The sequence below is a fragment of the Chenopodium album genome, chromosome 4, assembly GCF_948465745.1.
Source record: "Chenopodium album chromosome 4, dcCheAlbu1.1, whole genome shotgun sequence".
In the NCBI taxonomy this organism is placed as follows: domain Eukaryota; kingdom Viridiplantae; phylum Streptophyta; class Magnoliopsida; order Caryophyllales; family Amaranthaceae; genus Chenopodium; species Chenopodium album.
Window position 1 is genome coordinate 66844028 of NC_137837.1, and position 27985 is coordinate 66872012.

At 37.9% G+C, this 27985-nt stretch overlaps 3 protein-coding genes across 3 annotated transcripts; all 3 read left to right on the forward strand.

The window, feature by feature from the left end:
* The first annotated feature begins 260 nt into the window (after positions 1-260).
* LOC145628047 (uncharacterized) lies at positions 261-1661 on the forward strand. The gene is made up of 4 exons (XM_081680375.1): positions 261-808; positions 930-1249; positions 1291-1342; positions 1529-1661. The coding sequence occupies exons 1-4, from the start codon at positions 261-263 to the stop codon at positions 1659-1661; spliced, it is 1053 nt and encodes a 350-aa protein (XP_081536501.1).
* A 1783-nt stretch (positions 1662-3444) lies between these two features.
* On the forward strand, positions 3445-27666 carry LOC145628048 (uncharacterized). Its single transcript, XM_081680376.1, has 4 exons — positions 3445-3791; positions 20248-21955; positions 22087-22503; positions 22600-27666. Exons 1-4 carry the CDS (start codon positions 3445-3447, stop codon positions 24730-24732), a joined length of 4605 nt encoding a protein of 1534 aa, XP_081536502.1. The 3' UTR covers positions 24733-27666.
* LOC145628049 (uncharacterized) lies at positions 24751-25140 on the forward strand. The gene has a single exon (XM_081680377.1). The coding sequence runs from the start codon at positions 24751-24753 to the stop codon at positions 25138-25140; it is 390 nt and encodes a 129-aa protein (XP_081536503.1).
* Positions 27667-27985: the final 319 nt, after the last annotated feature.

The following is a 27985-nucleotide window of genomic DNA, read 5'->3' on the forward strand; positions in this document are numbered from 1 at the left end:
TTATAATTGGAGATAAAGTGCAAAAAATTTGTGATAGGATTGGTTTTTCAAGTCACACTCGTGTTGATGCTCAAGGATTTAGTGGTGGTATATGGTTGTTTTGGAGGGAGGAATTGGTGAATGTGACGGTGTTGGACAATCATACGCAACACATTACTGTAGAAATTGAGAAGTATGGTGAAGACCCATGGTTATTTTCAGCGATATACGCCAGTCCGGATAGTAATTATAGAAAGGAATTATGGAGACATTTATAGGTCATGAAGAGAGGGTATAATGGCCCGTGGCTTCTTGCGGGGGACTTTAATGACACTATGTATATGTCAGAAAGATCAGGTAATGGAGGTTCTGATATGCAAAGGAGGAATAGAGAGTTTTGTGAATGGATTGATAATAACAACTTGATCGATCTTGGATGCTCGGGGCCGGCGCATACATGGTCAAGGGGGTTATTTGCGGCAACTTATAAATCCGCGAGGTTAGATAGAGGCTTGGATTATGAGGAACGAAGATTGAAGTTTGCTGAGGGTGCTGTCCGAAACCTCCAAAGATTCACGTCCGATCATTGCCCGATTTTAGTGAGTACTAGTGGCTTCGCGCCTATCCCTATGGCTTTGAAACCTTTTCGGTTCCAGGCAGCTTGGCTTCACCATGAAAAATTTGAGAAATTTGTGGAATCAAATTGGAATAAAAATGCAGATATGGCGCCATACTTGACCGAATTTGCTCAAAAGTTGAAGGATTGGAATAAAGATATTTTTCACAATATCTTTAGGAAAAAAATCAAAACTCATGGCTCGGTTAGAGGGTATACAAAAATCATTGGCAGCAAGCGGACCAAGATATCTTTTGAAGCTAGAGGAGAAGTTAAGAAGCGAGATGAATCAGGTGCTTGTGCAAGAAGAAACCCTTTGCTTTCAAAAATCTAGGTCAGATGCAATATGCGATGGTGACCTGAATACAAGGTATTTTCACCTCTCAACCATCATTAGAAGAAAGAAAAATCACATAGAGACTCTCAAGAATGCTGCGGTGGAATGGGAAACTGATCCTGCTCAAGTGCAACATTCTGTGATGGAATATTGGCAGCAACTCTTTTCGGAGGAAGTGTATAATGGGCCAAATGTGGTGCTTCTCAAGGACTATTTCTCGCGAATTAGTGATGATGACTGCGAGACTTTAACTCGTCCTTTTACTATATGTGAGATTCAAGGAGCCTTAAGGAGTATAGATCACTACAAAGCACCAGGTCTGGATGGTTTCCAGCCTTTGTTCTATCAAAAAATTTAGATATTGGTGAAGCCAAACTTGCTGAAATTGGTCCTAAATATACTGGAGGGGCGTGAGTTCCCAGAAGGTATCAATGATTCCTTTTTAGTGTTAATTCCGAAAATGGATGTGCCGGAGAAGGAAATCACTTTAGGCTGATTGGTCTCTGCAATATAACTTATAAAATTGTAAAAAAAAAAGTGATTGTGAATAGGCTCAAACCATTGCTTCCATTGTTGATTTCTCCTACCCAATGTAGCTTTGTTCCGAAACGCCAAATCACTGATAATGTGGTAATTGCCCTAGAGATGCTTCACACTATGAGAAGGAAACAAGGAAAAGTTGGGTTTATGGCTGTGAAGATTGATTTTGAGAAGGCCTATGATCGATAGAGGTGGTCTTTTATTAGAGAATCTCTTATGGAGTTGCGGCTTCGCCAGAGTATGATCGAAATTGTTATGATGTGCATTACCTCGGCGAAGCTAAGTATCCTATGGAATGGTGAACCGACCCCTCAATTCTCTCCTTCAAGAGAGATTCGAAAAGGAGATCCTTTGTCTCCATATATTTATGTTATATGTATGGAGAGACTTACTCACTTGATTGATAGGGAGCTGCAATTTGGGTGCTGGAAACCGGTGAGGGCAAGCCGTGGAGGTCCTCCTATTACTAACCTGGCTTTTGCAGACGATTTAATATTATTTTTTGAAGCTAGTTTGGACCAAGCAAGACTAATGAAGAAGTGCCTTGAGAAATTTTGTGGTGCATCAGAAAGTAAAGTGAGTAATGAGAAATCTCAAGTTTATTTTTCACCAAATACCAACCTTGATGTAAGGGATACAATTTGTGGTGAACTGGAAATGGAGAGCATAGAGGACTTCGGAGCATATCTAGGGGTCCCAACAATAAATGGCAGGGTCACGAAGGCCACCTACCAATTTTTGGTAGACAAAGTGAATGCAAAATTAGGGGGTTGGCAATCCAAAACTCTCTCCATAGCAGGTAGGAAGACTTTGGCTCAAGCATGCTTATCTTTGATACCCTCGTACACTATGCAATCAGCTAGAATTCCAATTGGAATTTGTGATACAATTGATTAAAAAAAAAAAAAACAAGAGCTTTTGTACGGGAAAGTACAGAGGAGAAGAGGAAAATCCACCTAGTCTCATGGGATGTAGTAACAAAACCAAAGAGAGATGGTGGTTTGGGCTTGAGGTCTATGAGACAATCGAATGCCATGTTTATGGCTAAACTCGGTTGGAGGGTTTTAGCGGAACCTAATGCGCTTTGGTACAGAGTACTCCGGCATAAATACTGTGAGGGACGTTGTGATATAGATATGTTCAAGCACAAGAGTGATGCCTCGAACTCATGGAAAGGGATCATTAAAAATATAGACCTCTAGAAGAAGGGTATCAGTTCAGTAGTAGGCAATGGTCGAAACACTTTATTTTGGTATCACACCTGGGCTGCCAAACGTCCTGTAATTGAAGAAGTAATGGCTGAACCCCTGGCTGCGATTAAAGACTTTAGAGTGTAGGATATGTGGGACAACAATAGGGGATGGAACTTCGAGGTTTTTGGCGACTACCTACCCCAAGAGATGCTTGATGTAATCCAGTCCCATGAGCTGATTGAGGACGAGGAAGCTTTAGACAGTGTGTCCTGGTCAGGTTCACCATCTGGAGGTTTCACTTAGAAGTCATCCTTGGCCATTGTTCGACAGGAGATGGACGATGAGGTAGAGGATAAGACACCATGGAAGACCAGATCATTTGGAAGATCCGAGCACCTCATAGAATGAAATTCTTCTTTTGGTTGGCTTATAGAGAAAGGCTAATGACGAATTATGCTCGGTTCTTGAGACATTTGACCATTGATCCGAGGTGCAAAGTATGCGGGTATGTAGAGGAAAATGTTGATCATATTCTTAGATCGTGTCCTGCAGCGGTGATGGTGTGGAAGAAGCTTGGGGTAAGGACTGAAGATTTAGAGTTCTAGAAACCTTTAGAGGATTGGATCTTAAAAAACCTCACCTGCTCAGGGCATTATGATAGGGAAGATTGGAACGTGATATTCGTGGTCACCTGTTGGTGGCTCTAAAAGTGGAGAAACACTCGAAGCTTTGACAAGGAAGGAGAAATTCCAATTGATCAAGCGTGCTTCATATTAGCAATGGTGGGAGATATAAAATGTGCATATGATCGAGCGGATTTAAGGAAGCAGGGAAAAAGGAGCAGAGAAGAAGTCTATGTTAGATGGGAGGTGCCTCCTTTGGGTTGGGTATGCCTTAACACAGATGGAGCAAGCAAAGGAAATCCGAGTGCGGCTGGAGCTGGTGGGGTGATACGAAGTCATACAGGGGAGGTACACGAAATTTTTGCTATTAGGCGTGGTGTCTGCACGTGTACCAAGGCAGAATTACTAGATGTGATGAGGGGCTTGGACATTGCGTGGAATGCGGGTCATCGTAAGGTTCAAGTTCGAGTGGACTCTGAGGTCGTGGTTAGGGTTGTTCATCGGTCCAAGACCGAACCGGACCGGACCGACCTGGATTGGACCGAAGACCGAAAATTAGAATTTTAAGAACCGAAGACCGAACCGATTAAGTTAGGACCGAACCCGGACCGAACCGAATGAATCGGTCTAAAACCCGCTTTGGACCGATTTAAGGATTTTTTTTTAAAAAAAAATACTAAAATTTTAATAAAGTTAAGGAAAACACAAAAAAAAAAATTGGAAAAACTATATTGTAACGTCATTTTTACGTCTGTTTTTTTATGTTTAGTGCAAAAAAGTTTATAAAGTTAAAGTGTACTAAGCTTATTAAGGATAATTTTAACCATTATTTAACGTTTCACACATATTTTTAATAAAAAAATCGATCCGGTCCAAAATCGGTTTTATAGGGTTTTGGACTGGACCGGACCGAAGACCGGAAAAATGAATATCATGACCCGAAGACCTGACCGATTAATTCAGTCCGGTCCGGGTTCGATCCGGGGTGGTCCGGTCCATTTTTTCGGCCCGGACCGATTTATGAACACCCTAGTCGTGGTTCATATGTTAGAAGATCCTATTCCTTCTAACTCTCCTTTTATTCATATTCTCCGAAAGTGTAAAACCCTGATTGCAAGACAAGGATGGGAAGTCACTATCGGCCATTATTACAGGGAAGCTAATAGGGTAGCCGACTGGTTTGCGAACTTTGGTGTGACCATGGAACAATCTTTTATCATCTTTGAGGCGGTCCCGGAGGATCTTTGAACCGTTTTATTGGAGGATATAAGGGGTGTAGCGACCCCGAGGAGGGTGGCTAGAATTAATTAGTAGTAGTTTTTTTTTCTTTTTTTGTTTTTGTTTTTGTGCTTGTTTTAGTTTCTAGCTTTCTCTTTATTTTAGGGGCTTGCCCCTCGTTTCCACCAAAAAAAAAATGAACCAACCACAAACCCAGTAACCCTTCTCTATCATCAATTAAAGCTTTAATTGGCCAAATTTAACCATTAAAACTCTAGATCTAGAGTTTTAATGGTTACATTTGACTATAGCACCTTCAAATTTGGGTTTCATTAGCAATGAGGAAATAACAAGCAAAGGAAGAGAGAGAAAATAAAGGCGCCGACAAGCAAAGGACAACAATCGAATTGAGGGGATAATGAAGGTGGTGGTTGCCATTGAAGGTGTTGGTTGAATGTAGATGTTTAATTATGATGGAAGAGAGAGAAAACTTATGCAGGAAGATGTTAAATGTAGATGAAAGAGGGGAATGAATTTGGTGGTAAGGTGAAATTAATTAACCTTAGGGTTGTTTAATGTCACGAGGACAGATTTATAGTTTAATTAGGATGTATTAAAAAATTAAGGGTAAAATTGTCATTTCGCAGCCCAAAACTTACTAAAATAAGGAAAGATAAATATTTGTTTATCATGCATGGTATTGGTTTCCACGGTATCTCAGTTCCAGATTATCTTGTGATCGATTCTCATCATCCTTATCAAGTTTATGCCAATAATTACTAGTATTACCTCCGCTTCTATTACTCGTAACATTTTCCAAAAATGGCCTCTTCAGATTATCGTGCATGGTATTGGTTTCCACGGTATCCGGAGCCCAAAATCGCTTACCGTGACTAGTAATTGGAGCCCTAAACCAGTTATCGTGGCTAGTAACCGGTTTTTGGGCTCCGGTTACCGCGATCGGAAATAAAAAAAACTACCACCTTCCATCGGCGAGGGAAGGTAGTGTGCCGTCATTGAGGGGGATGTGGTGGGTCGCCGGTCAGGGTGGTGGTGGTCGTCGTTGCCGATCAGTGTGCTTGTGGTGGTCATCGCCGATTTGTGTGGTGGTGTTAAGGTGTTATGATTGGTGGCAAGAGGGAAGATAATGGTGAAGTACTAAGGGCATAATTATTCATTTACACTAAATGTCAGCGATTTTGATTATTTTTGTTGGCGGTATTTAACACCTCACAATAATAATTATTAGTTTATCCAACTACCCTTAACTATGAAGCCTACATTAATTAAAAAATTATTAATTTATTTACAAAAATGCCATACACTTCCGATAAAAAATTTTTTAAACCAGAGGCGGACCATAAGGGGGCCATCATGGGCCTGGCCCCTAGTACCCGCCCAAACAAAAAGTGTAATAGGTTGAGTATTAGAAATAGCCTAGTATAAGAAATGAATGTAGGCCCAATTGTGTAATTACTTTAAAAGACGAAGGTAAGAGAGAATACTAACAACTAACAAAAACAAGTAACGAAGGAAATATAACACTAGGAACGGGGATCAACAAGTAATCATGTCAATTGCAACAACTTGGGAAGATCATGTCAATCAAAGGTTGTGAAGACTAATAATGATAAGAGCAATCAATTGGAATCAAAGAGTTATCTCCTAATTGTTAAGCTAGGGTTCACTATGAATAACAAACTAAGAGAATCACATTCAAAACCAATCGATAATTGCACTAAATCAATTGTACATGTCCTTAGCAATTACAATGCAATCTAACATAATTCTCAAGGCCCAATCGAATTACACACATGAAAACCTTCATTAATCACTTTAATCTCAACAATCAATCAACCCAATTCCCAAATTAATCACAATTAATCAATCATACAAATTTCACCCAAATATCATCATCTATCAACAAACAACTAAAGAAAACAAGAATCAACATATATCAAGAACAATTACACTATCAAGAATCAAACATCAAAATTAAACCAAACAAATATGAAATTAAGCAAAGCAATAAGGTGAGCTAGATTTAAGAATGCTCATTGATAATAGAGAAGATCTTCAACACAATTGTCACCCTTGTATCTTCAATCTCTCAATCACCATTAGAATCCCTCGCTTTCTCTCTCTAAAACTACTCATAATCTAGAGAGAGGAACTCCTAAACTAACCTAATCCTCCTTAGAGGAGAGAGAAACTATTCTATTCTAAAGAATTTCATATATCAAGAATAAATAAAGTCGTACAATATATATATACAAACGGAGAAAAGAAAAGAAATCGCAAAGAAAACCCAGAAACCTGCGCCGACGGAGAAATCGGCCGCGCCCACGGAGGAGAACAGAGCACGAGGGAAGCCGCGCCCGCGACCAAAGCCCGCGCCCGCGGGGTGCTCGCGGCCAAAGCCCGCGCCCGCGGGGTGCCCGCGGCCTTCCCACAGAGAGTTCCTGCTCGAAAATAGAGATTTTGGGCTGCAGCAACCCGCGCCCGCGCTGGCAGACCCTGTGCCCGCGGCAGTAGGGCCCGCGGCTGTAGGCTGGGCTGCTGTGCGCTAGCTGCTGCTCGGTGCTTGGCGGCTGCTGGTTCGCTTCTTTGGTGCGGTTGCTCGGGGCGGCTTCAAGGAACTAATGCTTGCGAAGCTTTCTTGGTTGGCTTGACTTGCATGCTTGGCTTCCCTAACTTGGCTTTGTTAAATTCCTTAAATGCACTTGAGCTCCCTCCTTGATTATTAAATGCCGGGGAACTCGACATACCTACAAAACAAGTCAAAGAAACGGAGAAGCGAGAGAAGTAGTCGAGAAATGAATAAAATAATAAGAAAACCATTAAAAGCACGCATTTCTCTAAACTAACACACAAACACGCAAATCAAGAATTGTTACCTAAAAACACAACATAAAAGACTAAACACGAGCATTAAAATATGAAGAAAACCTAGCCTAAGAGTGCCATAAATGGCACGCATCAAGGAAGTAACAAATTAGACTTGCAAATTATAATTATCATCATCGGCTATTGGAATTTTTGGGAAGATAAGTATTACTACAATACTACAGTAGTATTTTCGCATTTATTCAAGATTGTAAAATTAGGTAGAATTAGGCAGAAAATAGCTTGGCTTCCATTGATGGATACTGTCGAAATATATAATATAAAATCTCTAGAGTCCTAGTTCTAGATGAACATGGAAACTATAGACGATAAGGAAATAGAAAAGATATGACAAATAATTATTCTCCTAATTAAATATATGATATTTCTTAAATATATCCTAATAATACCCCCCTCAAGTTGGAGCATGAGGATCGAAAATGCCCAACTTGGAAAGAAGATTATCAAACTGTGCCATTTCGAGTGCCTTTGTGAATATATCCGCCAATTAAACCTACCTTCAGTAATTGCATCGCGAACAAAATGACAATCAACCTCTATGTGTTTCGTACTGTAGACACCTAAAAATGTCTCCCCAAAACCAAACCCGATGATGAACAACCTTTCACCGCCATTATTAGTCGGGTTGAGTATTTAATCTTGGAGTACTTATATCCATATTTCCATTTCATAGACCAACCCAACTCCTAGCCCATTTCCCCAAACCATAACTTATTCTCCTCTTTTCGTTCCTTTACACCAAAAATAATTCATTTCGTGTCCTTTAAAACCATTCATTTCGTTTCCTTTTTATAAAAACGTTTAATCCAGTTTATTTTGGTTCATACTCTGGGTCCAATGATTTATTAATTGGATGGGGCTTGTAAAGAGCTTTCCAACGATATATTATAAGCCCAAATCCGAGTTATAACGAATAAGTTATGGCCAAAATAATAAGCCGAGCCCAAACCAAACCTAAGCCCACCTTACCTACGACCCAATGATTATGTGGAGGGTCCAAATTATTTAATCTCAATCCTAAACCAATTAGGATTAATTAGAAGCTTCTATAAGTTTCTAAAAGATCTTAATTATCCTTTTTGAAAAGATAAGATTTAAGAGTTTGAAATTGAATAAAACTTTTCTTTTTTTGAAAGTCCTAATTCTTTTCAATCGAAAGACGTTCAAAGATATACATATATTATTTTTGTGCCTCATAGTTTTTATCCAAATTTTATATGGTTGGATATCCCTTGAAATTATCTTTCCAATGATATATTATAATATCAATTCCGAGCTATAACGGAAAATATATGAATAAAATATCAAACTTTATCCAAAACTGACACCGTCTCACTATTTCGGCCATATATTTTATTCTACAAAATATTTTAATCTGATTCTTATTGGCTTAGAAATTAGAATTTAAGATCTTTCCATCGATATCTTATTTATCTAATTCTGATTTCTGGATCAAAAGATATGATAAAAACAAAAACTGCAAAAACTGCAGTCTATCGAGTTTTATTCCGATTTAATTTGGCTTATCTTATTTTTTCGACCCTTCTTTTTTCTCTATAAATAGAGGTCATATCTCCCCTTTTTCAAGGATCAACAAGATTGATCATCAAATAATTCTCTTCTCCCTCTTTAGCCTAAATACTAGCCATCATATTCTCTCAAAATACTTCCCTTAAGCACTCCAAGGAGTTCATACTTAACCCGAGATTCCGTCCTTAAACCAAGGCGTGAAAGGTATAATTAACTGAGGGTTTGGATCAAATCAAATATACATTAATTTAATTTAATTTTTGTTTGATTTATATTTTTTATTGAAGTTAATAACAGTTTATTCATGATGTAGCAATTTAAAGGAACGTGCGGAATGCGAATAATTAATTACTTTAATTACTCTTATTTTCTTTTAATATTTCTAGTATCATGATTAGGGTTATTTTATATTTGATTTGACTAACGCTATTATTGTTAAATTGCTTCCAATATTAAGTTTATTCTATTGTTATTATGATCACTATATTGCATGTTTAAAGGGAATATGTAATTGAAAATCAAGCCTAATAAGATAATTTGGACAACCGGTTTAGGTTTCTTTTTAATCTTGTTATTTAATTCAAGTGATCACAAATATTTTAGAATTATGTGTTGCATTAATATTTAACCAATTTAGCCTAATAATAGTTTGAAGCGAATTGAATCTCTATTTGCATGCCTTTGAGATCGCAGGAATCACTTTTCACTATAAGAATCGAGTAGAGGCCAATACGGGCGAATGTGACTCCATGACTCACTTCGTGCCATCATCCCCGATCCTCCTTTCGTGGTTCTGAACCATATGGAGTTAGTAATCTCATGGATTATGAATGGGGTGTAACCTTCACGGGTCAATCGTTGTTGCCTATCGTTGTCCCTTTATCGTGGTTGCCTTTTATGATCCGTGAACGGTTTACAAGTTCCTTAAAAACTTGTTGGCGGCTCCCTACTTTCCTTGTCCCTAATCGTATTATGTCAATTCCCACTTCCTATGAGTGCCAAGCATATTCACCACATGCTTTTAACGTAGGCGCACTTCGAGCGACGCCTACAATTTGGCGACTCCACTGGGGAGGATTCTTAGTTATTTATCGATTTGAGTGATCGGTATGTAATTGAGATGAGTGGATGAGACTTGAAAGATTCTTGAATTGTATTCCTGGGATTTAATTGGCATTGTCACATTGCATATGCATTTTAGCTTATCTATTTTGCTACAATATTACGTGTTCTACGTATGTGGCTAGCCCGGGGGATTTATGCTCTATCAACCCGAAAACGCTCATGGAAATAAGTGTTCATCTGAGTTTTTAAATCCACCCAAACCATGGAGTCGAGTTTGATTTCATCACGAACTCGCGGAGCCGCCCGTTGGCATACACCCTCAAGGGAGGCTGCCTTGCTAACGCATCCAAACTCTTAACCATGGTACCCTTTGACACCCAAGAGCTTGACCATAGTCGAACATAGAACTTGACTTTAGGTTGCGAACTTCATTGCATCATGCGTGACGACATGCTTATATGTGCATTTTTTTATTGACTTTTTTTAATTATTATTTTTCTCTTATCAAACCCTTTTTTTTTAATTATTAGAGTCGAGCCATAGATTTTTATTTTTTTTATTTTTTAGTTAACCCGGATTTTTATTCTCGTATCCTGCACAAGAGTCAACTTGTTTTGGTCATAGCCGGAGTTATAGAAAGAGTTACGTGTCGCGCCACCTATGGATTTGTAGCCTCGAGTTTTATCTTTGATTTAGAGTTGGTTTCGTCTCAATCAGAGTCACAGATCAAAAGTTATAACTTATAGGAAAAATTGAAAACAATAATCCCACCTTTGCTTCATCTGCTCAAAACAGGCCAATCTTTGCGTATTCTGGGAACAATCCCACCTTTCATACCTATTTTCTCAAAACAAGCCCTTTTACCAACAACTTTTTTAAGAGGTTAAATTTTTATTTTTTTTATTTTTTTTTTATCTTTCCTCCCTAAAATAAAATAAAGTTAAATAAAGTTAAAAACAAAAAAAAAACCACCTTTTCCCTCCTTCCCCTTCCCTCACTAGTTCCCCACCACGGCCACCAGCCACCAATTCATCAAGGCACAACTCTCTCACCTTACCCCGCCTCCGTATCCCCTCCTCCCTGCCCACCACCTCCATTACCACCATTTAGTACCTCCACTACCTCCATCCATGTCATCCATAAAAAAAATTTGAATTCCATGTGTCTGAAATACCATTCTTTTGAACATCCGAAATGTGACATGAACACTTGCAAACTCTAAAATTAATTCTACAAAAGCATAGGACACTCTCAGACAACACATCAAATATGTAAAAGCATCGGGCAAATACGAGGTTTTGCGTTTTGTGATCAGGCAGTATACAGACAACCTCCCCAACACTCTCAACCTCACACCCTTTAATCCACTTCTTCTGTACTACAAACTTCTTCCCTTAATCAAGTAAATTTCCATATCAGGTTGAAGTCAATGGCTCAACAAAAAAAGAAACCATTTAGTACCTCTACTACCTCCATCCATGTCACCACTCACCACTAACCCACCACCACCGACGCCTCTCACACCACCGCTGACCCTCACCGCCACGAAAACCCTTCCAATAGCACCGCCTCTCTCATCACCCACGAAACCCCACCCCCTAAAACCCACCAGCACCACTGCATCACATACAATCGCCACACCACAATTGACTTCCACCTCAAAACACCAACCACAACTCGTGAAACCCCACCTGACACCACACATTAGTGTACCATCCCTCTTTGATACGTACTCCACCAACCCCCACATTACCATTTCTAGCTATTAATGGAACATTCAAGCAAGTAAGGCAGGTAGCAGCTTTTACCCACAATTCTACCCAGAAAAATTCAATTACAAACTTAAATTAAACAATAAAAACCTCAATTTTTGCTAATACCCACAAAAATTCACATCTACCCTATTTCACAATCACCAAATATAAATCAAATGTTGGGTAATAAATTAACTGTGAACAAAAATAATTTTCAAGGGAAGGGGAAGATGAGGGTGGTTGTTGAGGTGGCGGATTTATTTAAGACCGGCGGGGTGGGGTTGAGTCGAGGACGATGATAGTCGTTCAGGCAAGGGCGGCTCAGGGGTTGGGGAATGGTTGTCGTTCAGGGGCTGAGCTAGGGTTGGGTTTTTTTTTATTTATATTTATATTTTTAATTTTTAATAATTTAAAAATATTGGGCCAATTAGTAAGTGACACGTGGCATGTCACTTGCTAAAACCGGTTAACAATTTAGAAAATAGGTCAAAGGCTTGTTTTGATAAAATAGGATGAAAGGTGGGATTGTTCCCAGAATACGCAAAGGTTGGCCTGTTTTGAGTAGATGGAGCAAAGCTGGGATTATTCTTTTCAACTTTTCCTAACTTATATACTACAGCCTGTCCAGTTTAGTTGTCTTTTTAGCTTCAACTTTCTTTCTTTTAATTTTTTTTATATCTTTTAGTGTCAAGCCAGTCTTAGCCAAGTCCTTTAATCCGTGTCAACTCGTATAACATAGGATTATAGATCTTTATTTTTTTTTATTTTTTTTATACCCATGAGTCATGACTCTTCTAGAATTCTAGTTCTTTTCCTAATATCTTGTGATCGATTTTTGTGCTAACCATAACATGTGTTCTTTGTCTTTGATTGTTATTGATATTATTTATGACTAATGATTGCCAATGGACCGTTTTCACCTAGTAAATAGCATAAACATTAAAATTGGACAAAATTAATCAAGTTAGTTTGTCTTTTAGTGTTTCGTGCTATTTCGTCATTAGGTCTTTGTTATTCACAACGTCCTCATGTCTAGCCATACGATCATACCACGAGTCTTATAGCATCACCTAATCACACATGTTGAGTCATTGCACACACTTTGTCTTCGAGTAATGCACTATATTGTTTATGATCGTGTACTAGGACCATGCATGCGTCATTTTCCGTCGTAATAGGAATGAGTGGAGTATTTCCCATCATATTTCAAAATTGTTTCATACACTCTTCCTTTCCAATCCGAGTATTGAGTGAGTGCATTAAGTGAAATTATCCTTACACAGTACTTAAGTCTAAAATCACTAGGCAATAGTTGGAAGAATAAGGGGAACGTCACTCCTTCCTTCTTTCCTTCCAATCAAAGCATAACAACAACAAACTTTTTTCCTCACCTGGCGACAAGAAGTAAATCATAAAAAACCATGAAGACAAAGCATGATGCAAGCTTCTCTCCAAGATTTCATGTTTTCTTCTTCTTTTGTTTCAAACCCTTCCCCCTATAAAGTCTAGCATAGGTTCTCCTTATCCATGTGTCTATGTGTCACATTTCTTACCTTCTTTATAAACGAGCATCTCATTCTTACATTCAATCATGTGATTAGCAAAAAAAAAAAAAAAAACAAAACCAAAAAATTGCCATACCAAACACAAGGTATACCAATGATTTGAGGTACCTTTGCAACCCATTCATTCCCCATTAACCACTCAATCACAGATCCATTTCTTCATCAACCACTTTGAGCCTCGTCTAATGATTGAACTTTTTTTATTCAACCCACATTCACTTAACCCTGGGATGGGAAGGTGTGTAATTGTATAACATTCAAAAAACAAGTAAAAAAAAAGTAGCAAAGCAACAATAAAACAATGTCTAAGGGCAAGTGTTCCAATGTCTTTGATATGAACACGTCTCAAATTGTGTCTCTCATCGAGTGCTTGGTACCGTGCCTGAGAAACATGAATGCTAAGTAAGTGATGGACCTTATGATTTGAGATTGCCCACATTGATTCAAAATAATGGAAAAAAAAACGAAAAGCAAAAAAAATAAAAAATAAACAAATAAACTTGCAAAATTTAAAATTTTCAAATTCACAATTACACATCTTGGGGATTCTCTCGGGTCTTGAGCCTTGTACCCTTTTCTTCTTTAAACCATCAACTTAACCATATTACAACCCTTGAAAGACCTCTTTGAGGTATACATACACTTGTGCAAAGTTCGATTAGAGCTACGTTCGGCCTGATTCCTAACGGATACGTAGGCAACCTCACATTGAGGTGCGGCCACATTCATATCCATATCCATGCATGATCGAGTAAAAAAAATATCCAATGCTTACCCCTACCCATTTAGAGCTAGACTTGGGGGCTTGAACCCACATCATTTAGCCTACTCAGCCTAAAGAGTCATCATCTTTGGCTCTTCTCATATATATTTCCATCACCATAACCCTTGCAGCCAGCCTTAGTATCACATTCACACACTTCACTCACACATCCGTATCATCTTTCCCTTAGGAACCCTTTTTCATGAAATCTTGTTTCAACAATGTGCATGTTTCATCATCTTTCAAGACAACATTTATTAGAAGAAACATTATATACTTGCTTAGCTTCCTGACCTGAGCAATGTACATTGTTTCACGCATCGCATAATGTGCTGAGCAACATTTATATATATTATTTTTAATACAACGCATATCATGCATAGCTCCTTGACCTAAGAAACATTCATATGCAATACTCATCAATCATTTCATCTATATACGTGCTTAGCTTCCAGACCTAAGTGACGTTCAAGATCACTTCTTTACACCATATATGATGTTTAGCTCCATGACCTAAGTTCATTCATCTATCGTATCACATGGTATAATTGTCCTTAGCCTCCTGGCCTAAGAAAATTCATCATGCATACATTATTTTCAAGACAAGCAATTCAATCCATACGATTCATTTCGTCTTACTTAAGGAGGAAGTTCAAAACTTCTTCCCTTTTTCATTATTTTCTTTTGGGGAAGTTCAAAAACTTTTTCAAAATTTTTATCAAGGGAAGTTCGAAAACAAAACTTCATTTTTCACGTCTTTCTTTTTCAAGAGAAAGTCAGTACCCTCACTCGTCTCATGACAAAAATGACGGAAAATTTTTACTTTTGCATTTTCTGTTGCTTGTGTTTGCACACACACACCATATACACACACAACCATAAGTTATACACATGTCATGTCAGACTTGGTCAATTCATTTGGTCAAGTCAATCATAGTCTATACGAGTCCCTTGGCAAATTTTATTTTCCAGGTCTGAATTACAGCCAACGTCCGGGGACAAGCGGACCATCTACAGCCCACGTTTGGGGATAAGAGAACCATTTATATCCCACGTTCAAGGATAAGCAAACCATTCACAGCCCACGTTCGGGGACAAGCGAACAATCTACAGCCCACGTCTGGGGACAAGCGGACCATCTACAGCCCATGTTCGGGGACAAGCGAACCATTTACAGCCCACGTTCGGGGACAATCAAACCACCATCGTTTCATGGTGCAAGGTTCTTGATACACAGAGACTTGCAATCTCATCATCAGACAAGTCTTTCCTCAAGCATGGAAAGCATTATCGGTAGATTTTTTCTTCAAGTATAGAAAACTGCCAAGTCGGCTTTCCTTAAGCATGGAAAGTATTATCGGTGGATTTCTTCAAGTATAGAAAAACCGCCAAATTATTCTGTCGGCTTTCCTCAAGCATGGAAAGTGTTATTCAGTGAATTTCTTCAAGCATAGAAAAGCGCCAAATTCATATGTCAACTTTCCTCAAGCATGGAAAGTATCATCCGGTAGGTTTCTTCAGGCTTAGAAAGCTACCAATCTCATCAGTCGACTTTCCTCAGGCATGGAAAGTGTTTCAGCGAAACGTCATTCGGTGGATTCCTTCAAGTATAGGAAGCTACTAAACTCATTTGTCACCGATACACTGGTGTCAGATAAGCATTCTATTCCTTTACTCTTTTATTTGTGGAACTAACATTTTTCTACAGGTATCGGTGTATAAAGAGTGATTTAGGATCGCAAAACGTCTTAAATCATTCTCCATCCCTATCGACTACTTTGACTATCGTTTTAAAAACTGACGTTTCTACAAACTCAGTCAAAGTGAGGGCTTCTGTAGACACCTAAAAATGTCTCCCCAAAACCAAACCCGATGATGAACAACCTTTCACCACCATTATTGGTCGAGTTGAGTATTTAATCTTGGAGTGCTTATATCCATATTTCCATTTCATAAACCAACCCAAATCCTAGCCCATTTCCCCAAACCATAACTTATTTTCCTCTTTTCGTGCCTTTAAACCCAAAATAATTCATTTCGTGTCCTTTAAAACCATTCATTTTGTTTCCTTTTTATAAAAACGTTTAATACAGTTTATTTTGGTTCATACTATGGATCTAATGATTTAATAATTGGATGGGGATTGAAAAGAGATTTCCAACGATATATTATAAGCCCAAATCCAAGTTATAACGAATAAGTTATGGCCAAAATAATAAGACGAGCCCAAACCGAACCTAAGCCCACCTTACCTACGACCCAATGATCATGTGGAGGGTCCAAATTATTTAATCCCATTCCTAAAACAATTAGTATTAATTAGAAGCTTCTATAAGTTTCTAAAAGATCTTAATTATCCTTTTTGAAAAGATAAGATTTAAGAGTTTGAAATTGAATAAAACTTTTCTTTTTTTGAAAGTCCTAATTCTTTTCAATTGAAAGACGTTCAAAGATAGACATATATTATTTTCGTGCCTCATATTTTTTATCCAAATTTTATATGGTTGGATATCCCTTGAAATTATCTTTCCAATGATATATTATAATATCAATTCCGAGCTATAACGGAAAATATATGAATAAAATATCAAACTCTATCCAAAACTGACATCGTCTCACTATTTCGGCCATATCTTTTATTCTACAAAATATTTTAATATGATTCAAATTTTCTTAGAAATTAGACTTTAAGAGCTTTCCAACGATATCTTATTTATCTTATTCTGATTTCTGGATCAAAAGATATGATAAAAACAAAAACCGCAAAAAATGTAGCCTATCGAGTTTTATTCCGATTTAATTTGGATCTTATCTTGTTTTTTCGACCCTTCTTTTTTCTCTATAAATAGAGGTCATATCTCCCCTTTTTTAAGGATCAATAAGATTGATCATCAAATAATTCTCTTCTCCCTCTTTAGCCTAAATAATAGCCATCCTATTCTCTCAAAATACTCCCCTTAAGCACTCCAAGGAGTTCATACTTAACTCGAGATTCCGTCCTTAAATCAAGGCGTGAAAGGTATAATTAACTGAGGGTTTGGATCAAATCAAATATACATTAATTTAATTTAATTTTCATTTGATTTATATTTTTTATTGAAGTTAATAAGCAATTTAAAAGAACGTGCGGAATGCGAGTAATTAATTAATTTAATTACTCTTATTTTATTTTAGGGAAATTCTCATTGGTAACACTATAGTTTTTATTTTTCTCAATGGTAAATTGTAAAAATTCTTATTATCTTTGGTAAACTTTAATAAGTTATAATTTTTCAATGGTGAACTTAATGAAACAATGTAGTTAATTCTTAACCATGGTTAGCATATTTTTTAAATAAAAAACTTGAAATTCCTAAAATACCCCCACTTAATTCACTTAAATAATTAAATTACTAAAATGCCCTCAATAATCAAGATAATTATCTTCATCCTCCCCTCTTTCTTCCTCCTCATCTTTCTCAATCACCACCTTCACTCATCGGAAGCCAGCCACCTCTCTCCCGCCGAAGCTGCCGCCACCCACGCTGGCATCGGCGCACACCGGCGCCCCTCCCTCACCATGCGCTAGCCTCCCCCACCCTTGTCGCGCCTCTCCTTCCCTCTAATAAACCACCACCGTACCTTGCCTCCCTAAACAACCCCTCAAATCCTTAATCAATCTCTCCATTTCAAACGATATCCACTGAATTTGTCTTGAAATCTCCCCAATTTGACCCTCTAAAAGCCTTTCATGCCGAAAAAACCCAAATTTGAATTCAATTGAAGCTTAGGGGAAACTAACCAGAAGCTTAACAACCTCGAATTTCTGTAACAATGGCAAACGACTAACTAGACTTCAAGAATTTGTAGGTTTTCAATTAATGGTGGGGAATCGCTGATGGGGGTGATGAGAAACTAGGCGCAAATTAAAACTTCATTCGCCGGTTTAGGGTCGTGGTGGGGGAAGGGGAAGAGGGCGTCCTGGTGGGGGAATCGGGGGTGGGTCTTGGTGTCGGGCTAGGGTCGGCTGACAAATTGTCGGCAGCGTAAGGTGAATCGACGACGCCGGCAGCGGAGGGGAGGAGAACAGGGTGGTTGGGCTGGTGGGGGAGGATTCTTTTTTTTAAAAAAAAAAATTATTTAATTATTAGAAACTAACCATGGTTAGCTATTTTAATTAAAATAGTTATTCTCCTTGGTAACCAAAAATTCAAGTTTACCAAAGATAATAAATTTTTTTCCAAGTTACCATAGAGAAATATAAGAAATTGGGTGTTACCAAAGAGAATTTCCCTTTATTTTAATATTGCTAGTATCATGATTAGGGCTATTGATAGGACCGTAAAATTATATTATTTTTATATATTAAACTCTTGATTTTATATTGGCATTTGATAATTTAAGAGTATAATAAGTAATTTTCTATCCTATACATGAGTTACTACTATTTTATTTATTTGTTTGCAGGAAAGAAAATATTGGCATCAAATTGCATTCTACGCCACTGTGATTAAGAGAAGCAAAATTTACAAGTCATTTGACTCTCAAATATTTCAAGCCCAATATTGTTTTATTGTGTAGGCTTTTACATTTGGGCCTTGAATGAAAATATCTTCCTACTTAGCTGAGTGAAGAAAAGAGGCAGCTCAAGAACATTTCTCCTTGCAGTAAAGCATAGAGTTTTTCACCGACTTTCACGGAGAACAAACCGTCAAACAAGATGATAAAGATGAAATTGGATAATTATTGGAGCGAAATACTCGGAGCAACGGAGATGAATCAAAGGCTAGTTCCTTATCTTTCTGTTAGGGAAGTTTTTGAGTGTTATCAGATCCGTAATTTTGGGGAGCAAAATTGAGGGAATACAATCTGAATTTCGGCGGAGAGTTGCGACATCCAACAGTGAACAGAGGTGGTAGACGAGTGAACAGAGGTGGCTTGGTTCTGTGCATGGTTACTCTGATCATCTACTGGAAGCTTTTGGTATTTTATATATTTTGTTTACATTCAATTGTCAGCTACTTGTTTTTACTTTGGATTAGCAGTAGAAGTTTTGTTTAGAAAATGGAAATAATAAAGTTAGTGTTTCCTTAATTTGTTCTTGAATGCGTCAGTTACTCCTAAGAATTATACTTTGATTGCTTAATATAATTTCTAGTATCTATTTCTATTTTGCTTTGTTAACTAGTTTGACTATGAATTCTATATGTTCTAGTATGATAACCTCAATATTTGTTATGTTAGGCTAAATTATTAGGGGGGTAGGGAGATCAATTATGCATTGGATTATTGGATTGTGAGAATTGATATGTTGTAGTCCTTGGGTATTATGTTTATATTCTTAATTGGTTTGATAATCCGCTTGAATTACGAACTAGTTGATTATGTTTGAGACCGGCCATCTTTAGTATAATTTGTTAGTTTGACGACTAGAATTTTAGCTTGTGATCCGTAATTGTTCTAGCTAATACCATTAGTAGTGATTAGGTGTGTGATTAGTGACTAAAACTTGTCTCACACCTAAGATTATCAACCCTTTGAGTTGCACAAGTCCGAGCTTGTGAGACTCGTGGCTTAAGTTAACTAGTTCCTTGTTATTAATGCGGCTAATTAATCGAGTCTAGAGAGCTTGTTCTAGATTATTAGTTAGTTAGACAATATTCCGAGAGCTTGTTTGGTATATATGCAATTAAGGGAAGTTTTGAATGCTTGTTTGTTTTCCTTGGTTAACATTAAGATATAAATGTAATTCGTATAATTCGATGAGCAATAATTGATACTCCAATGTTATAATACATCTCCCGATTCCCTATTTCATTATTTTTGATTTTATCGTATTTTAATTTTTATTAGTTTACTTCTCCGTGCTTTATTTGTTATCTAGTCAGTAGTTTATTTATTAGATCATATCATTGTTTCTTCAAAACAGGGGTTTCTAACTTACACAAGTAATAATTTGATAATCCAATTCTCTGTGGGATCGACCCTAGCTTACCCTACTACATTTTAAGAGGTTTTAGTTAGGTTTATATTTGGTAGACGCGCGATAGTCGTATCAAATTTTGGCGCCGTTGTCGGGGAGTTGGCGTTATATTTCATTATTTCTTGTGTGTTTTTTTTTTCTAACTTTTCCTACTAACTTGTCACCTAGTTCCTTGTTTTTTTGTATGTGTGACAGAAACTTGAAGCATCAAAGATTAAGAAACTTTGCAGCAAGGAATCAGGGACTGATAATTTATCCTTTTTCTACTCTTCCAGTAGCTAAAAGGACTCGTGCTCAAATACTGGAGCAAGCTTGTCACATTTCGTTGCCTCTAAGCGAAAGCTCGTCTTCAAACGAGGAAAGTGAAGAGATTTTTGAGATGGGTGATCAAACACTCAAGCAGCTTGCAGCTCCAACTTTTGATCCAAATTTGTTGTGCATAGTAGATGATGGGACAGAAATTGAGATCAAGCCTGGACTGATCAGAGCCCTTCCCACATTTTCAGGTTTCCGTACTAATTCTTTGGGGTCAGTCCACATGAATGAGACGAAGAGATTTTTAAAGGAATTCCACATAGCATGTGCAGGGATGAAACCAGCTGGAGTTACCCTAGATCAACTCAAGCTGAAGGCATTTCCTTTTGCCTTGTCCGACGCTGCCAAGGAGTGGTTATTTGAGGTACCTGCTAGAACCATTACAACCTGGGATCAGATGCTGAAAGTGTTTGCTGACAGATATTTTCCAGCATCTTTAATAGCCAATATCAGGAAGGAAATATGTGGAATTCGACAAGAAGATCCGGAGACACTTTATGAGTATTGGGAGCGTTTCAAGAAGCTATGTGATAGCTGTCCCAACCATCAGATCAGTGAGCAATTACTAGTGCAGTACTTTTATGAAGGGCTCAAGGAGTCGGACAGAAACTTTATTGATGTTGCAAGTGGTGGAGCTTTGGTTGATAAAACACCCGCGGATGCAAAGAAATTGATTGCAAACATGGCTGCAAATTCTCAGTATCGAGGAGGTCGAAATATTAAGTCCACTTCTGTACGTCAAGTTAATGAAGTGGTGAGTTCTAACCTCGAACAACAAGTAGCCAAACTCACTTCATTAGTGGAGCGAGTGATGATCGAAAAAGGGCAAGAAAAGGCATGTGGCATCTGTTCCATAGTAGGACACCCTACTGATATGTGCCCTACTATGCAAGAAGAACAAGTGAATTCTGTTGGTGGTGTTCAGGGACAGCAAAGACGTTATGATCCGTTCTCTCAGACTTTTAATCCGGGGTGGAGAGATCATCCAAACCTGAGATATGGCAATGTTCAGCAGCAGGCAGGCAACTCCAACCTCAGACAACCAGCTTTCCAGCAACAACAAGCATCTAATCCTCCACCTGGTTTTCATCAACAACCGCAATATCAGCCGCGACCTCAAAATCAGCTAGTTTCCCAGCCACAATCTGGTAGCATGTCTCTGGAAGAAATCGTGAAGGCAATGGCTGACAACACTTTGAATTTTCAGCAAGAAACAAGAAGTGGACTAAAGAACTTAGAGAACCAAGTTTCTCAGTTAGCTAACACAGTGGGAAAACTCCAAGCTCAGAATTCTAACAAGTTGCCTAGCCAACCAGAGAGAAATCCGAAGGAGAATGCAAGCACCATATCACTTAGAAGTGGCAAGCAGCTGGAGGTTCCAGAAAAAAGCAGGAGTGAAACGCTAGCAGAACACCAAGAGGAACAGGAGACTGTTGTTCCAGAAAAAAATAAGCAGCCCTCTAAGGTAAGTGATGTTGTTTCATCCAAAACTGACCATTTTTCTTCTTCTGTTCCTTTCCCTAGCAGGTTAACTTCTAAGGATAAGAAGAAAAAGATGGAAAAGGAGGTGCTATATGTATTTCGCAAGGTAGAGGTGAACATACCTTTACTGGAAGCCATTAGACAAGTGCCGAGCAAGTATTTTTTCTCTCTGGTCATGATGCATTAGATGTTGTTTTGACTGAACCTGTGGAAAAAGTGCAATACACTAACCTGCAGGAACATTTTGAGCTTGAAAATGATGTCAAGGAAGTTTTCTCCTCCTTGGAAGTGCTTCCAAATAAGCAAGGAAGGTATGCAGATAAATTTATGAAATTGCCTGTCACATCTAACAGACTTTTACCTTCTGTTGTACAGCCACCTGAAGTAGAGTTAAAACCTCTGCCTGACCACTTGAAGTATGCATTTTTGGGAGAGACTGACACTCTTCCAGTCATAATCGCGAGTAACCTAACTCCAACTCAAGAGCAAAAGCTGGTGCAAGTTCTCAAGGAGCACAAAACAGCTTTAGGGTGGACAGTTGCGGATATTAAAGGGATTAGCCCTTCTATGTGCCAACATAGAATTTTATTAGAAGAGGGAGCTAAACCTGTGAGACAAGTGCAGCGACGACTTAATCCACCTATGATGGAAGTAGTAAAGAAAGAAGTATTGAAGCTTCTTGAAGTGGGGGTGATATATCCTATATCAGATAGCCCTTGGGTCAGTCCCTTGCAAGTGGTCCCGAAAAAGTCAGGAGTTACAGTGGTAGAGAATGATAAGGGAGAAATGGTTCCCACTCGAGTGCAAAATGGGTGGAGAGTTTGTGTAGATTACAGGAAACTTAATTCTATGACTCGAAAAGATCATTTTCCCTTACCCTTTATTGATCAAATGGTAGAACGTCTTGCTGGTCATGCTTATTACTGTTTTCTTGACGGATATTCAGGTTATGTGCGGGTTCCTATAGCTCCGGAGGATCAAGAAAAAACGACGTTCACATGCCCGTATGGCACATTTGCGTATCGTCGTATGCCATTTGGATTGTGCAATGCTCCGGCAACTTTTCAGAGATGTATGGTAAGCATCTTTTCAGATTATCTTGAAAATTTTATAGAAGTTTTCATGGATGATTTCACTGTACATGGAGATTCTTTTGATAGTTGCTTAGAACATCTCACTTTAGTTCTTAAACGTTGTCTTGAAACTAACCTTGTGCTTAATTCTGAAAAATGTCATTTCATGGTTCAACAAGGTATAGTTTTAGGCCATATTGTGTCTTCTGAAGGAATAAAAGTCGATAAAGCTAAAATAGACCTTATTTCTTCTCTGCCTTACCCCGCCTGTGTGCGGGAAGTTCATTCTTTTCTTGGCCATGCAGGTTTCTATCGCAGGTTTATTAAAGGATTCTCTAAGATTGCGCAGCCACTATGTAGACTACTCCAAAAGGATGTGGAGTTCCATTTTGATGAGGCCTGTAAGCAAGCATTTGACAAGCTGAAAGACAAGTTGGTCACTGCTCCTATTCTACAACCTCCTAATTGGGAGTTTCCGTTCGAGCTGATGTGCGATGCTTCTAATTATGCTGTAGGGGCAGTGCTAGGTCAGCGAGTTGGAAAAGTTCCCCATGCTATCTACTATGCTTCGAAGACTTTGGATGCGGCTCAAGTTAATTATACTACAACTGAGAAAGAACTTTTAGCTGTAGTTTTTGCTTTAGACAAATTCAGGTCTTATTTATTGGGTACTAAAATTGTTGTGTTTACAGATCATGCAGCGCTAAAATATTTATGGTCAAAGGATGTATCAAAACCTAGGCTAATACGTTGGATTTTATTGCTTCAGCAATTTAATGTTGAAATAAAAGATAAAAAAGGTTCTGAAAATAGTGTTGCTGATCATTTGAGCAGGTTAATTGTTGTAGCAGATGAAGGTAAAGCTCCAATTAATGAAGAGTTCCCCGACAAGCAACTTCATGCTTTGATCTCAGGAACTCCGTGGTATGCTGATTTAGTGAATTTTCTTGTATCCGGGAAGTTTCCAGTCAGCTACACTAAAGCACAAAAGGACCGGATGCGAAGCATAGCAAAATACTACATATGGGATGACCCGTATCTCTGGAAGTATTGTGCTGATCAATTGATCAGAAGGTGCGTACCTGACTCTGAGTTTCTTTCAATACTAACTTTCTGTCATTCTTATGCATGTGGTGGACATTTCGGGCCTAAGAGAACTGCACGCAAGGTTTTAGAGAGTGGATTCTACTGGCCATCCATAGTCAAAGATGCATATGAAATTTGTAAGACCTGTGATAATTGTCAAAGAACAGGTACACTAGGTCCTAGGAATGAAATGCCCCAAACCCCCATTTTAATATGTGAAATTTTCGACGTTTGGGGTATGGATTTCATGGGACCCTTTCCTTCTTCTTTTGGCTTTCAATATATCTTGCTTGCTGTTGATTATGTCTCAAAATGGGTGGAAGCTATAGCCACCCGTACTGATGATTCTAAAGTGGTTGCAGAATTTTTGAAATCGAATATATTTGCTAGATACGGATTTCCAAGGGCCATCATCAATGATAAGGGGACACACTTTTGCAATAAGACAGTAGGGGCTGTCTTAAAGAAGTATAATGTGTTTCATCGAATATCTACTGCATACCACCCACAATCAAATGAACAGGCTGAAGTTTCTAACAGAGAGATCAAGTCCATCCTTGAAAAGACCGTAAATCCAAATAGGAAAGATTGGAGTCTCCGCCTTAATGATGCTTTGTGGGCATACAGGACATCATATAAGACGCCCATTGGGATGTCTCCGTATAGGCTTGTGTTTGGTAAACCCTGCCACCTTCCTGTGGAGTTGGAACACAAAGCCTTCTAGGCCGTGAAGCAATGTAATATGGAAATGGATGCAGCGGGTGAGCAACGAAAACTTCAGTTACAAGAGTTAGAAGAGATCCGAAATGATGCTTTTGAAAATGCAAGGATATATAAAGCGAAGACTAAGGCATTTCATGATAAAAGCATCTCACGGAAGACATTTACAGTTGGGCAGAAAGTTCTTCTCTACCATTCCCGGCTCAAACTATTTCCTGGTAAACTCCGTTCTCGATGGGTGGGACCATTTGTTGTCACAAAGGTGTATGAGCATGGTGCAGTGGAGATTCGCAGTGAAGATACGGGGAAGGAATTCAAGGTGAACGGCCATCGACTCAAGCCGTACTATGAGGGTCATCAGGTCCAAAACGTTGAAGTGATGGAGCTAGAAGTTCCAAATTATGACAACTAGCATGCTGAAAAGGCGTCGAGCTAACGACGATAAATAAAGCGCTATTGGGAGGCAGCCCAAATTTATTTTGTTTGTTTTTGTCATTTTATTTTTAAGTTTATATTTCTGTTTTCTTTCTTAAAAAAAAAAAAAAAAAAAAAAAAAAAAAAAAAAAAAGAGAGAGAGAGAGAGAGAGAGATCTATTGCTTTTTCTTATTTTTAAGCCCCTTATAAGATTCAGGAAACTAATTCTGCTTTTATTTGGTGTCCGTTGTTGCACGACAGTGAGATTGGCTGGAACAATCAACTGCTGGTGGAGTCACAGCTAACCCGAAACAAAACCGGACATATTCGATAGTGTTTACAGCAAGTAATGAGCAGGCCCAAGCTTGGGGGATGCCAACAGGGAGCTACACAGGCCATGTTCACAGTTTGCCAACTGCATCCAGTGAGCTCGTTTCCTTCTCTCTGTCTATTTCTCCTCTTTATTCATCATGTTCTTATATTCTTTAAGTCACACATTGAGGGCAATGTGTGAATAAAGCTTGGGGGGAGTGCATTCAGTTCTATTTCTTGGTTTTGAGTCTGACAGTTTGTTTTTGGACAGTGCTTTGCATATATGATTCCATATCCACTCTACAATGCTTAACTTTGGCTTATAGACTTGTATGTATGCAGAAAAATAAAATTTTTTTTTTTTTGAAAAACTAATTTCTTTAAACAGTCACCAGCCTGATGGAAGTCAATATTGTGGTGTTGTAATAAGAAAGAAATGATTTAGGCATTAAGGTATTTGCACCCCATAAGCCAAGAAGCTTAGCAATGACATGATCCATTAAAAATCCCGATTTGATAATTATTAGCCTATTTTTCTGATTACACTTATGAGTCATTGTCTGAAATTTGAAATTTGCCACTCTAAGATTAGTAGAGCATATGCAGTGTGAAGAAGATTATGGTTGTTATATTGATTTGATCCGTTGTTGTTTTATTAAAAAAGTTTCATATTGAAGGCTCTATGTACCAATGTATGGGCTTAAAAAAAAAAAAAAAAAAAAAAAAAAAAAAAAAAAAAAAAAGCAGTTGAGCCTATATATGTACGTGTGGTGTTTTATGTATCGTAGTTGAGTAACTCGAGTTAGTAAATCCGTAGGGGTTTCTTCAAACCTAGTGCCTTGGGCCAACTGGACCGGGAGTCATTGGTTGAAAGCTCGTTACATGGGTTGCTTGACAGATACATGGCATTAAGAGTCATGAAACATTAAAAAAAATAAAAATAAAAATAAAAAAATAAAAAATAAATAAAAATAAAAAATTGTGGGATTTAATTCAGTATACATGATGATAATTGTTGCTCTACGATTCTTACTCTACCATCACACTCATATATACTCTTCAAACCTCACTTTACCTTGGCCCATTTCATCCTTAATTTGTGTCCTAATGATCTTTTGAGTTATTCTGCTACTCTCTTGATGGAAACTAGGCTGTGATTATTTAAGAGTTGGTATTTTGGTTCATAAATTCTTGAAATTTATTTTCCACCTGCATATATACTTGACTTGAAGCTGTCATTGATCGAAGTAGAGTGAGTGGAACATGTCAGGTTGCAAATTGTTATATCAAGAGTCTAGCTCCTTAGTAATTTTATGTCTTTGCTTGAGGGCAAGCAAAATTATAAGCTTGGGGGAGTTTGATAGGACCGTAAAAGTATATTATTTTTATATATTAAACTCTTGATTTTATATTGGCATTTGATAATTTAAGAGTATAATAAGTAATTTTCTATCCTATACATGAGTTACTACTATTTTATTTATTTGTTTGCAAGAAAGAAAATATCGGCATCAAATTGCATTCTACGCCACTGTGATTAAGAGAAGCAAAATTTACAAGCCAGTTGACTCTCAAATATTTCAAGCCCAATATTGTTTTATTGTGTAGGCTTTTACATTTGGGCCTTGAATGAAAATATCTTCCTACTTAGCTGAGTGAAGAAAAGAGGCAGCTCAAGAACATTTCTCCTTGCAGCAAAGCATAGAGTTTTTCACCGACTTTCACGGAGAACAAACCGTCAAACAAGATGATAAAGATGAAATTGGATAATTATTGGAGCGAAATACTCGGAGCAACGGAGATGAATCAAAGGCTAGTTCCTTATCTTTCTGTTAGGGAAGTTTTTGAGTGTTATCAGATCCGTAATTTTGGGGAGCAAAATTGAGGGAATACAATCTGAATTTCGGCGGAGAGTTGCGACATCCAACAGTGAACAGAGGTGGTAGACGAGTGAACAGAGGTGGCTTGGTTCTGTGCATGGTTACTCTGATCATCTACTGGAAGCTTTTGGTATTTTATATATTTTGTTTACATTCAATTGTCAGCTACTTGTTTTTACTTTGGATTAGCAGTAGAAGTTTTGTTTAGAAAATGAAAATAATAAAGTTAGTGTTTCCTTAATTTGTTCTTGAATGCGTCAGTTACTCCTAGGAATTATACTTTGATTGCTTAATATAATTTCTAGTATCTATTTCTATTTTGCTTTGTTAACTAGTTTGACTATGAATTCTATATGTTCTAGTATGATAACCTCAATATTTGTTATGTTAGGCTAAATTATTAGGGGGGTAGGGAGATCAATTATGCATTGGATTATTGGATTGTGAGAATTGATATGTTGTAGTCCTTGGGTATTATGTTTATATTCTTAATTGGTTTGATAATCCGCTTGAATTACGAACTAGTTGATTATGTTTGAGACCGGCCATCTTTAGTATAATTTGTTAGTTTGACGACTAGAATTTTAGCTTGTGATCCGTAATTGTTCTAGCTAATACCATTAGTAGTGATTAGGTGTGTGATTGGTGAC